Consider the following 12,920-nt stretch of genomic DNA (forward strand, 5'->3'; position numbering starts at 1 on the left):
CTGCTGCTTCTGCTTCTTCAATTAAGTAGCTTGACTTTGAAAGTCTGACTCGTAAATCTGTATTTTTAATTCTGGGAAACTTTGTTTTGCAAACTTTTTATTTACATTCACAGAATTATTATTTGATGCGTTATTCGTTTCTTCTATCAGCAAGGGACACTGGTACAACGTGGGCCATTGTTATGCATTGCCCTACAGAATTAATAGCCTTGGGGTCTTCAATGGATCTATTCTAATGATTGGATCACTTCACAGTAAATTAGGTTCAATAGAAATCTCTGCCCTGTGAAGATCCCAGTTCTGTGAAGCCCTGGGCATAGCATGGGCAGTGCAAGATGTCATTAGCTGGCACCACCATTCAAGGCACTAAAGGCATTGGGCTCTTCACAGGAGTAACCCTGTAGGACTTTGGAAAGTCATGCTTCACATCTTTTAGTTGATCAAACCGAAAAACTGTTCCCTAATATTTTCCAAAAACTGTTTGTAACATCTCTTCTCTAATGTATTTCCAATTCAGTTTGGGATTCCTGAATGAAATTTTTGTAAAAGGTTACTTAAGTGTATTCTTTCTCAACATGAAATTTATTCAATATAATGTTACAGAAGCAATCCTTGGAAATGTTTCATTTCAAGAGAGTTTAGTTTTTTTTGGTTGTTGTTCTTTTGCTCTTGGCAGTGGCTGTGACAAAAGTGACAGCACAAAGCACAACAGAAAGTTATAAATATTACTTTTCCTTAGACAGTGAACTCTTAAATTTCCACCATCCTAAATGGGAAACTGAGCCACTCTGCTTTCAGAAACTCCTACCCTTGTCTAATCCTGGGGCTGCAGCACATGTATGAATTAAGCACAATGTACTGTTATTACAATTGATGCTCCTGGGATGTATGGATGCTGATGTTTTTCAGGTCAGCCTGAAGATGAGTTTCTACAGATAATGTTTGCTGTTCCTTGGGAGTGGCAACTCGGGGATCCATCAAGCAAAGAGCATGTTCCCTGATCTCCACAGCTGTCTGAAAAAGGATGCCAGCAGAGAAATAAACAATTAATGGAAGTTGCTTTTTACCACTTCAGGTTGTTTATATATATATATATATACACATATATATATATATATATATATATATTTTGGCCTTCACTTCAGCTTGCTGCACAAAGCAAGGCAGTGCCATTTAGTTGATACGCATCTCCTGACACCCAACAAAATGGTTGCCACTAACTGATAACAAGCATGAGTCTTCCCTTTGATACTGTTCATCTTTTCTCCATCCTGTTACACAGATCCCTCAAACAAAGTAGTTTCAGGTCCTCTTCTCTCGTCCTGGAGCTAATAGGAATGGTCCAATCCTGGACCATACAGCTAAATTCTATTCTTCCCCAAAACAAATGCTGCATCCAAATCACACCATTTCAGCAAGCCATCAAAACATGCATAGGATATGCATAGAAGAGTGAAAACTGGCACACATCAAACTTTCTGGGGTCATTGTCAAGATTTAACAGTGCTGATGACTGAATTAGAGACTTTGGGATGGCTTTGTTTATCTGCATTAATGAAGCTGAACCAATTTTGCAAATCCATGTGTTTTTTTTTTTTTTTTTACCTCACTTTTCCCTTTTGCAGCTGGATTCCTGACCATCCACTCCAATCCACTCCTTCCTACCCTGGCTAGCTGCTGATGGTGGGTGCAAGACCAAGAAGGAAGCAGCCTGCCTCCTTGATTAGGGACATGAATGCATGGGCAGGGGACAGATGAAATAGAATGCAGAGGGCTGGAAGATGCATATGCCTGTGGGACTTTTCTTGAGAAGAAGAGCAAGTAAAACTTGTTTTCTGATGGGGTGAGTTTTTAAAGAAAAATATAAGACCTGCTCCAAATCTTAACTCTACCTTGTGCCTTTGCATACTTAGTTATCTCTTAGTGTAGCAGAGGGCTAAGCTTGAGTACTGCAAGCATGAAGTTTAAGAAATTAACTGTAAAGATGCAGAGAGATTTCCACAGATAAGGTTTTCTGACCTCAAAAAGTGAGCATGAAGATTTGGGGGTCTGGGCTGCCTCTGTTGAGACTTTGCATAGAGTCATAAGCGGGGTTCACACTAACGATATGACAAAACTCTGGCAGATGTAAATGTGATGGCACCAAACACCACTGCCTCAGCAAGCCATTCTGGACATGTTTCCCTCTTCCTTTCCAGCATACCTTCCTAACAAACTAATTAAATACACAGATGAGATAAACGTGCTGGAACAGAACGAGTGTGGAAATAATGAAAACAATTCAGCTAAAAGAACTGTTTTTATGTCCATTTGTTGGCTGCACCTTCCCCTGCCAGGGTGCAACACAAAGGAAATCTCTGCAGCTGATCTTGGACTTCACAAACTGAGGGATTATGTACTACAGATACTGACAGCCCCTTTGCTTACAGCCTGGCAAACACCACAGCTGTAATCTCCTCTCTGCGATAAAGTCCATCAATCTTATTCTTACACCAACCCATTCCCCTCTGCCCCTCAGACAGAGCTGGAAGAGAAGCCCTCCTTAGGAAGGCCACTAAAATCTTTCCTTCCACGTTCTCCTCCTATTTTAACTCACTCTTTTGGCTGGCCTCCCATCCAAGTCAGGTCAACACGTATCCATTTTCTGTGCTGAGCTGACTAGTTTTCAATAGCAATTTCTCCTTTGTTTTGTAACAGAGATCAATAAAACTGCCCCCCTCTCATATTGGCCGAGATTCCAGCAGCGTCATTTGCTCTTTATTGTTGCTACTGCTTTGTTTTGTTTTCCTTTTCCTTTTTTTTTTTTTGGCAAGGCACAGATCAATTTAACAAGATGAAAACAACTTAGACTTTCACTCAAGGTAAAATCTGCATTTTATAACCCAGGATGTAATTTACAATCCTGTCATTAAGCTCTGTTAATCCTATTATTATGAAGATAAATAATTACCCATAGCGAAGAAAGGGATTCCCAACAGAGTAGAATTATATTTTCCATCAGTAATGAAAAATATCCCTGCCGCAGTGACACTGGAAATACAGATAGTGAGTACTCCCAAGAGTCCCAGGAAAGGTTTGCTACGCAGGCAGTCCTTCATGGAGCTCGAGAGGGTAGCAGTCAGGAGGATCAGCATCAGGCTCACCAAAATCTTGCCCCTGGCCAAGAGACTGGTCTGGTGGAAGTCCTTCCAGAGGCTGAAGGACGCTAGTGAGTAGAGCTGCAGATCTTGGTGATCCAGCTGCATCTTGTGCATCAGTTTACAGAATTCACTCTCCCATTTCTCCCCAATGAGGTCCTGGGTGACAGAGCCATACGTTTGGAGGTAGTAAGTGATTTGGATGGCTCTGGCTGATTTGACTCTCTGGTCCTTGCTGTTGGGCACTTCCATGACCCCTCCGAGCTGGTGGCCAATAAAACTGCTCCTTCCATCCTGGGAGGGAAAGTAAAAAGATGAGCATGTGGTTATCCTGCGTAAGATGTGTCACAGCGATACCAATTGAATCTGCCCTTCTTTCACAGACGGGCTGAGAGCTTGACTCAAAGGCCACTGCAGTCAAGAGGAGTCGTGCTGTTCACTTCAGTGGGCTTTGGGTCACATCCCTGGTCCCTGCCACACCTCTCTGTTCCTTATTCATTATAGATTCATTTGCATTTCTGAGCTGCAGCTCAGGGACTGCCCAGATACTCACTGCAGTCCCAGATGTTCAGGGACAGAAATGTTGCATGCAAGCTCCTCATGCAAGGGGAGAAGAGCGCTTTTCCACATTTTAACTTGACAGACAACAACAAACCTCCAATTACTGAAGTATGAAAAGTTGGAAGCTGGAAGATTTGCAATTTTCTGACACTTGGAAAATGGATTTAAAGAGTTGGAAATGTACAGAAAAATGGGGTTCTGGGTCCTCAGTACAAAGAGTACTTCAATGTAGGTAGATCTGCAAAGTTTAATAGCTACTCTTGCTCTAGAACAATATAAATAAAATCAGACTCTTTCAATTGCTTATTTGAGATTTCATGGATTTGATGGCACAGAAATAAGAATATACCTTAGCCCTTGATTTAGCTATGATTATATATGTATATTTCAAGAACATAAACCTTACCTGGTCTCTCTTATTTCAGTATATGCTAGGACATAAAGATTCCACAAAAACGAGTAAAGGAGACACCAGGTACACTCAGAATCAGCTGCTTCCCCTGTCCCCCCTCCATTATTTTTTTATTTTAGTAGAGTTATCTGCTCACATTTAGATAGATGGTTGTTGTTGGTTGTTTGCTTGCTTAGCTTATTTTTTTTGGTCTGTTTCCTTTTTTATTATTTATTTATTTATTTATTTAAGAACAATTAATAAAACTTTTAAGCCACTGGTTATTCCAGTTCTCTAGAATAACCGTGATCTGCCCCTTTCACATCAGGGTGAGCTTGTGTGGATTTAGAAGATCAAAACCCTGTTGCAAACTAAGGAAGAAGACTCAGTAGATTGGATAAAAATGTCCTAGCACAAATAATCTCTTTGAAAAAATAACTCTAAAATGAGGGATTAAATGTCTGCAGAACACCAAATAACAACATTTCACTTTTTTTTTTTTTTTTCTGTAAATGGGATTAAAAGTTCTCAGATTTCTTTCCTTTTGTATTTAATGAAAACATAAAATTCTCAAGCCATTTAATATATAAAACATCTTGCAACAGTGAGGTCACATGAGATAATACTCTGCCTAGATGTGCTATAGGAATGAGCTGACTGACAGCTTAAATCTGGGAGATGCTCTGCCCTACACACACACGGAGCCGTCATCTGAAAAAAGCCAGAAGCATTTGGGAAGGTGCTTTTATCCTCTATAATGCCAAACATTAACCATTTATAGAAACACCTGTGCTGCACTAAGGTTGCTACCTGAATTTGCCAGACCTGTGCAGGAGGTTACTCCTGCTGTTCCTCATGATTCCCATCCTGTGGAAAAATGAATGAAGCAAGATACCAGGCTTTATGAAACATAAATGTCTTCTGGGACATCTGCTCATACAGCAAATAAATATCAGAAATTGAGAGACAGTGCTGAAAATGTTTTATATACTCACCTTGTCTTGTTTCTTGGTATGCAAAGGAGGCAATCCTCCCAGTGAGAAATTTCTCACTACACTTGCTTTCATGGCAAGAGCTCATACTGTTTCTAGCATTTGCCCAGGGAATGTGACAAAGTGCTTTTCAGAAGTTCATTTTTTCCCTATTCCCAGTTGTTATTTCCCATTGAAATAATGGCTTCTGGCGAGGTATCCTGGCACTAGCTGACACAAAAGGTGATTTGCAGTCTAATGCCAGCTTCTCAAATCACCTGAAGACTCATTACAAATGTCATATAAGCAGAAACAGCTAGCACAGAGGGGCAGCGGGTGCTGTTTGGACTCCAAAAATCCTTCTCCCTGGCATTTCATGTTAGAAACCCATTTTGATTCAGTATTTCTACTTTTTTTTTTTCCTAAGGAGGGTCATATCTAATACTCATACACTCACAAAAGGTATGTTTCCAAGCTGGTAATTAAATCTTCAGCAATGCAGTGCCTGCTCAAATCGGATGCAACTCTGCAGTTAAAAATCCCCCTTGGCACCACTTTGAAATTTTAGGAAGAAATGTCATATTTCCTCAGCATATATGCAGTATTGACATTCAAACATTTTCAGTCACTGCAGGATACCTTAGCAGCACAGCTCCCATCTCAGACAATGGACTGTAATTCAGATTTCATTGATTCACTATGCAGCATGCACCACAAGGTTACGGGAAACTTTGCGATGACCATCTGCCTTCCCCTCTGTGAAAAGTGCACCGAACGACGGCAACATTTCAAAAGAGGCAGCAGAGCAGGCACAAATAAATCATGTTCTGCCGTATCTCCCATGAAACGGAAGATAACGGCTATTTGTTACACTGATGTACAATAGGGCACCCAGCTCATATGTCAGCAAAATAGAGAGAGAGCTTTCAGAGGGAATCAAGGAAATCACAGATGGTGAATTTCTTTGAGGTTGTTTTGTTCGTCCCCTTCCTTCCAAAGGCTTTCTAGCTGTGAAAGTGTTTTGCCTTTGATGCTTTTATAGCATGTAAATATAAATCTGCCACCGTGGCATTTGGGAAAATGGGAAACTTTTGTAATATAGCTCACATGTTGGCTTTGCCAAATGCTCCAAGAGAGAGAAAGGTCCTAGGCAGGGCTAACACATCAATGGTTACAACCTCAGAAAGAACAAAAGATGTGAAGAATTATTGCCATTCATCCCATTTTACAGATGTGGACTGAAGTGTAGAAAAATGAAGACCCAGGATAGCCACCTTAACCTTCACCATTTCCTAGTGGCCTCCAATCCAGGGACCTAACTAGCCTTTTATGACTTGTAGGCACTTAGGGGAGTTATTCAGCAGGCCAAATTCTCAGTCGTCCTCCAGGACAACCTTGAAGGAGCCATGAATTGCTAAGCTTGTGGACTGGGCCTAAGGCTCGGGAAACAAAATAAGGCCACAGTGACCTCTATAGATGAGGCCTGAAGACCAAAGAGCAATTGAACAGGATTCTTCATTCTGCCTAGTTCCTCAGTGAAAAACAAATGGACAAACAAACAAAAACAACAATAAAAACACTTTTTGTCATTAATTGGCATCTTCTTCATGGTATATGTCTATGTGATGCTGGTTTTAATTTCATAACAATAGCTTTGTGTTTCAGACTACAGATTCCTTACGTGATTTACCTGCAGATGTTGCTGCTCTCTGATCTTATACAAAGAAAAGCAGACCACCAAAATAGAGTGTTAACAATACTTATTGGCTGTGCACCCTTTAACACCCATGTTTTTCCAAGGCATCTACAACACAAGATGATAACTTCCTTTTGCAAGGTTACAAGCATGGCTGGAGACTGAATTTCAGATTCCTAGACTGTAGCTCTGTGTTTTTCTCTCTTTCTTTCTTTTTTTTCTTTCTTTCTTTCTTTCTTTCTGTCTGTCTGTCTGTCTGTCTAATCAAATCTTCTTGGTCTCTGTTCTACTAGGGTACAAAAAGGCTCATTGTCCATTCTGATGGCAGTCAATTCTTTCCAGAGAATGTTTAAAAATAGTATGAAATAAAAATTACTTGCTGGGGCATGTAATATTTGATTTTAAACAGGGACCAAGTAAAAAATCTTTGCTTCAGTGGAGACTGTTGCATTATTTTTTGCTCACTCCTCTCTCTTTTCCTAGATACCACAAAGTCATCTGACAGGACATCGCAGGCTGAAACCAGCTGCTACTACTGAGCTAAATATCTTTTATTGGTGCTAATGTAGTCACAGATCCTCTGTGCATTTAGCCCTAAGGGGTACCAGCAATGCTCCCTTACTACTAAATTACACTGGGACCTTTTTCCCCGACTCCTAGTTTTTGCACCCTACTGCTAAAGCACTCCCATTCTAAGCACCTTTGCAGGGTCTTTGTCATCCAATTTTTCTTTATTTTTATTTAACTGATACCTCTTATCAGCTGGAATGATAGATAATTATCAATCTATATTATAGGGGGCATGGTACTAAGGGACATGGTTTATTGGTAGACTTGGTTGTGTTGGGTTGATGGTTGGACTTGATGATCTTAAAGGCCTTTTTCAACAAAAATGGTTCTACGATTCTATAGCAATGCGCAGACAAAGCATGAAATCCTAGTTAAACTCTATTTTATCTTAAAAGCTAAAAAATGTTCAGCAGAGGGCAACCAGGGATGTCTGTTGAAATATACTGTGTGATAAACATCTTAATGAAATTAATGCAGCCATTTCTTCCCTTGATAAGGACATTCCTATTTTACTAAATACAGGTCATAGAAAGTATTACACTAAAATCCACACAGATTAGGATGAATTTTGTTGCTTTAGTTCACCTGAGGTTTTCAAGGTAAAAACAAAACAAAAAAAAACATACTTCTTTCTTTGTAACATTAGTTAAGGTTTAACATATTGGTTTGCTCTTGCCTCCTTCTAGACTTAAAGTAAAACTTTGGAGGGAGTTCTTCTCCTTCATCAAATAGATTTCTCTGTCCCTGCCCCTAACATAGTTATCCATGAAGACTTTACACCAGTTGATCCCAACTGCAAAGCCACCAATTACCAACAAATCCTGAAGCATCCCTTTGAAACAGTCACATGTAATGCTGATCTATGCCAGCAGAACAGTTTGCCTGCCCTCATTGCTGTGTTGGTGCTCTTGCACACCCACCAGTCTGCTTGCTGTGTTTGTCCCTGTATGCTTCAGGAAAATCTACAACTCTTCTGAACTGCTCAACTATGGGTAAACAGTTCAGAACAAGTGATCCCCAAGGGCAACACATTCAAGGTAAATTTGCACCTCAGCTGACTGGGAACAGGAATGCAGCAATGGACATGTTCACTCAACAAAAAATAAAACGTATGAAAATGGTCATGAGAAGCTGTCTAGGAAATAGTACTCTAGGTCTCTGCTGCAATAAAAAGCAATTAAGTTATTTCCAGCTATTTGGCAATGGTGATATTCAGCTCACCAGCTACTCAACTAAATTAATTTTATAAGCATCGGGAAGAGGCAGGCACGTCCAGAGGATGATCTGCCCCAACCTAAGGTATGAGCTGAAAACAGACTTGCCCTATGCAGGTCTCTCTCCATTTACAGCACAGCCACAAGACTACTTAGACTTGATCCTAAATTTTATCAGGCTAAGAAGTCAGGAGAGATTAACCCACCCCCAGCGAAGGATGGAAGAACAAAGCTAGCTGCCAGAGTTGCCATCCCTGCATTTTTGGTCCCTTCACTGGCATGTCCCACAGGTTAACAAATATACAGAGCTTGAACACCCTACTAGAGATATTAAGGACCACTAGAGTGATTTTTAAGTGCAGGACGTGTGTACCCAGAACTCCCAAAAGACAACCAGAAATGTCTGCATTTCTTTCTGATGAATCTGGGCTCGTGCTCCTTTCTCTTACTGTTCTGGGTTTTCTAGTTTTCATTCAGATAATTTGAAAAGAGACAAGAACAGGAGAAAAATATTTCAAGAGATCTATATATCCTAGGATTAATAACAGAGAATGCAAATCGTTCCTAGCCCAGATACATTCCTTCCAAGTAAACCAAATTATGGAGGAATTCATAAGAGTGCAATAGCAAAGTGTGATTTCTATTAGAGAGCTCTTCTCTGCAGAAGAGATTCAATACTCCAGGTGCTGGACATGCAGCATTTCTGAGTGGTCTTCCCCACTTTGTTCATCTGGTATCACCACTGGGTTTTTAAACTAGGCATCTCTGTCAAGTGAAACCTTTTGAAAGGGGGAGGCTGGAGGGAAACCTTAAAAGGGTGTCCTTTCTCCTTCTGCTTCCCATGCACATCCTCCAGGAAAGAAAATACAAGATAAGTGCTCTCAGTGACCAACTCACTCTGCACCAAACCTTCCCCCCCTAGTCTGTATCTCACCTTCATGTGCTTTTCAAGTCCCTGTATTCTTTGTCCTATCTTCAAGCTCTTCCTTGCTCAACTGACTCCTTCACTATCAAGGTGAAACTCTTGCTTTGTCCATTTCAGAGCCCAGACCAGTTCCTCTGGGAAAAGAGGGATGGATTTATTACTCAGCTCAATCCCAGAACAGCTTTGCCCCTGGTTGGCCTAACCTGCACCAAGGACACAGTGGTGTCCTTGAAGTTGCTGGGTAGTACCCATGTTGGCTGTGACTACACACCTCCCCGGTGTGGGGAAGGGAATTGCTGGAGGATAGGGGTTACAGGCAGCACAGAAAGGACTGCAAGCACTTGGAAGTAATTCTGGGGCACAGCTGATCTATCTGCTCTTTAATACTCCCTCCACCAGCAGCAGGACTTCGGGCACAGCAGGGAAATAGCTTTGACACTGACAGTGCAGGCAGCGTGAGGTGGCTGCACCCCAGCCCTGTGGGATGGATGTAAGATGGATAAAGGGCACAGATGGCTTTGGGCGCCCAGCCTGGGGACTGGTGACATGGTTTACTTGACAGGAGAGGAAGAGCCATGCAGTGGCTGGCTCAGCACAACTGGCCGTCGGTGACACTGGTTTGCCCTCCCCAGGGAATTCGTGTTGGCAGGACCCCTCAAATTGTGCCTGAGCCTGGGTGTGTAAATCTAGCAAGTCAGTCTTAAAATACTGCTGTCCTCTTGTTTCCAGCAGGCACAGAGCCACAGCTCCCTCCCCACTGCTCTATTGTCCTCTGAGCTTGTGCTCTGTCCTGTCCAGGATGGAAAGCCTTGAACGCAGTCACCTTGAGCTCAGCACTCTGTTTTTCACAGCTTTTTCCTGTGAGTGGAGATTTTCTGTTTGCACAGAGCAAAGAGTCGAGTTGCATCCCAGTACCCTGGCTCCTAAATACCGCAAGATGAAGGATGACAGCAAAAAAATCAACACAGAATAGCAGTTTCCCCAGCCAACCCATGAATGGATTCATGTCCAAGGGATGGTTATGGGCAAACTGACTGGGGAGTGTGCTTTGTAGGGTACATAGGAAGAAAGTGGTTAAACAATACAAAAAAAAAAAAAGTAGGCTTTGTAGCAAATGAAAAATAAAAGTAGGACTGTACAGCAGGATTCCTTAAAGAGCCTGGAAGGAGAAAATACAGCGTGAGAGGTAATGAAGGCAGCAGTTGCATCCTGTGAGCAGCCGAGCAGCCTAACCACGCTGTGCCACTGGCAGCTGCTCAGCGCAGCCCTGCCTGGGAGCAGCACTGCGGGCTGCCACCTCCCCGCATCGCCTTGATCCTTCCCACCTCCCCGGGGTGCTGAGCAGAGAGGAGAGTGCTCCCGGCCAGCTTCAGCTACCCTAAGCTCAACCCCACAGAATAAAAAGTTTCAAGTGTTTCCACCCCCAAAATTATAGAATCATAAAATATCCTTGGTTGGAAGGGACCCACAAGGATCACGGAGTCCAGCTCCTGGCTCTGCACAGGACCACCCAAAAGCAGACCCTATGTCTGAGAGCGTTGTCCAAATGCTTCTTGGCAGCTTGGTGCCATGACCACTGCCCTGGGGAGCCTGTCCCAGTACCTGACTACCCTCTGGGTGGAGAACCTTTCCCTAACACCCAGACTGACCCTCCCCGTCCCAGCTCCATGCTGTTCCCCCGGGTCATGCTTCACACCATGCCTGCTCCCAAGCAATGGGAGTTTGCAAGCCCTGTGCAGCTGCACCATGCCACCCTAGATGTATGTGTGGACCTCTGAGGGGTGTTTCAAGCCCCATCCCCATTTCTGAGGGTCTCACCACTGTTCTGGAACAGGTGGACATGCAAAGGGTGTGCAGTGTGGGAGAGGGATGGGGTGGCATGAATAACTCCGGCACTGCCTCTGGTCTGGAAAGCAGCCGGGACTGTGACTGCAGATGAGTGTTTTACCTTTGCTGTGCACAGGAGCCATGGCCTGATTACTGGAAATTTTTGAGCAGAGACATATTCTCTGACCTGCCCTATTTTCAGCCCAGCTCGATAGCAGTGGGATGGAGGGCAACAAACCAGGAACTTCATATTAAGGTGCAGCAATCTGCCCCCAAACTGTTTTTCTACCCCAGAATCCCCATGCTTCCTCACATCAACAAGATAGACAGAGTTCATATTTTTCATATTTTCAAATCCTGCTTTATGACTGACTTACAAAATGAGACGCCACATGGCTTTATGAGTTCTGCATTGGATGGTAGAGTTGTGGCCCTCCGGCTGTGCAAACTGGGACCATTTCTATGCCTCTGGCAGGTGCTAAGCCATGAATTCAGCTATTCAGGTCCAATTTGAAGAGTTGAGCTTTTCTCCCTTGTCTTGTGCACAGCTATTGTTCATCCCCAACGATTTTCTTTGTGCCAAGGAGAAAAGTAGGAACGAATTTCTAAGGAGGGAGCACTGGCTCAAGGGAGATGTGCAAAACAGCATTGTTTGGATATAGACCATTAACCCATCACACTTATATGTGCAGGCATGTCAAGGAAGAACACATTTGCCAACTTCCATATTTGGCAAGCTCTCAGAATCTAGAGCATGGATATTTTATATTAAAGAACAGTTCATATTAATTCCAATTTCGTATACAACTCGAACTCAATGCTAAAAAATGTTCAAAGGAAGGCAAGAAAATTATAGTTAGTACAAAACAAAAATATATTTTTTTTGATGCAGACCAATGGTCCATGTAGTCCAGTTTTCATGTTTAAGGCATGACACACCAAGACAGTTTGTTCCATAATACAGCTGGAAAATGCTTTGGGGGGTTCTGTAGGTATTGTGGGCCTTCCGGCTCTTTAACAAAAGAAAGACTGAAATGAGCTGCTGGAAAGAGGGAGAAAGAACACACCTGTCCAATTTTTAACAAATAAATCTTTCTCCCAGATGCAGGGATTTGAATGGCATTGGCAGAAAAGTATAAGCAAGGTTAATGAATCAAAGCTGTCTTGCCCCCAGTGACATCCAAGAGCATTTTATTATTTCAAGACTGCCATGGCTTTCTCCACATGGGTGTAAATAGGACAATATTACAACAGATTTTTTTTTCTGTATCTGGTATTGGCTTAATCTTAAAACTTCCCTGAAGTCCATGCAGTTAAGGGGTAAACAAGAATCTAATTCCTACAGTAAAAAAAAAAAAAAAAAAAAAAACACAAAAAAAACCAGTAGAAAACACAAAAAATCAATAAAACCCCCTTTCCTGCCTTCTTTCTGTCTTTCTATATCAACAAAAGAAAAAAGGAACAAAAACTTCATGCACTCACATAGCCAAGCTGAAGGGTTTCTGAGGGGACAAAAATTGTCCCTAAAATGGGTCACAGGTTTTTGCTGACAGGTTCATAAACCTTCTGGCTTTGTGTGCATCCCACTGTGTACCTCTTTTAATTGTTTTCTCTACATTGTTTTGTCC

The 12,920-nt window shown here is 42.2% G+C and overlaps 1 protein-coding gene across 2 annotated transcripts in view; it reads right to left on the bottom strand.

Annotated features, from left to right (window-relative positions):
* The window catches only part of PTCHD4 (patched domain containing 4), a 99,147-nt gene that overhangs the window by 69,448 nt on the left and 16,779 nt on the right, over positions 1 to 12,920 (bottom strand). For both annotated transcript variants that reach the window (XM_083829806.1, XM_083829805.1), the window contains exon 2: positions 2,951 to 3,431. In XM_083829806.1, coding sequence (XP_083685932.1) covers positions 2,951 to 3,431 — 481 coding nt within the window. The remainder of the gene's footprint in view (positions 1 to 2,950; positions 3,432 to 12,920) is intronic.

Source organism: Anser anser (assembly GCF_964211835.1).
Source record: "Anser anser genome assembly, chromosome: 3".
Lineage (NCBI taxonomy): Eukaryota > Metazoa > Chordata > Aves > Anseriformes > Anatidae > Anser > Anser anser.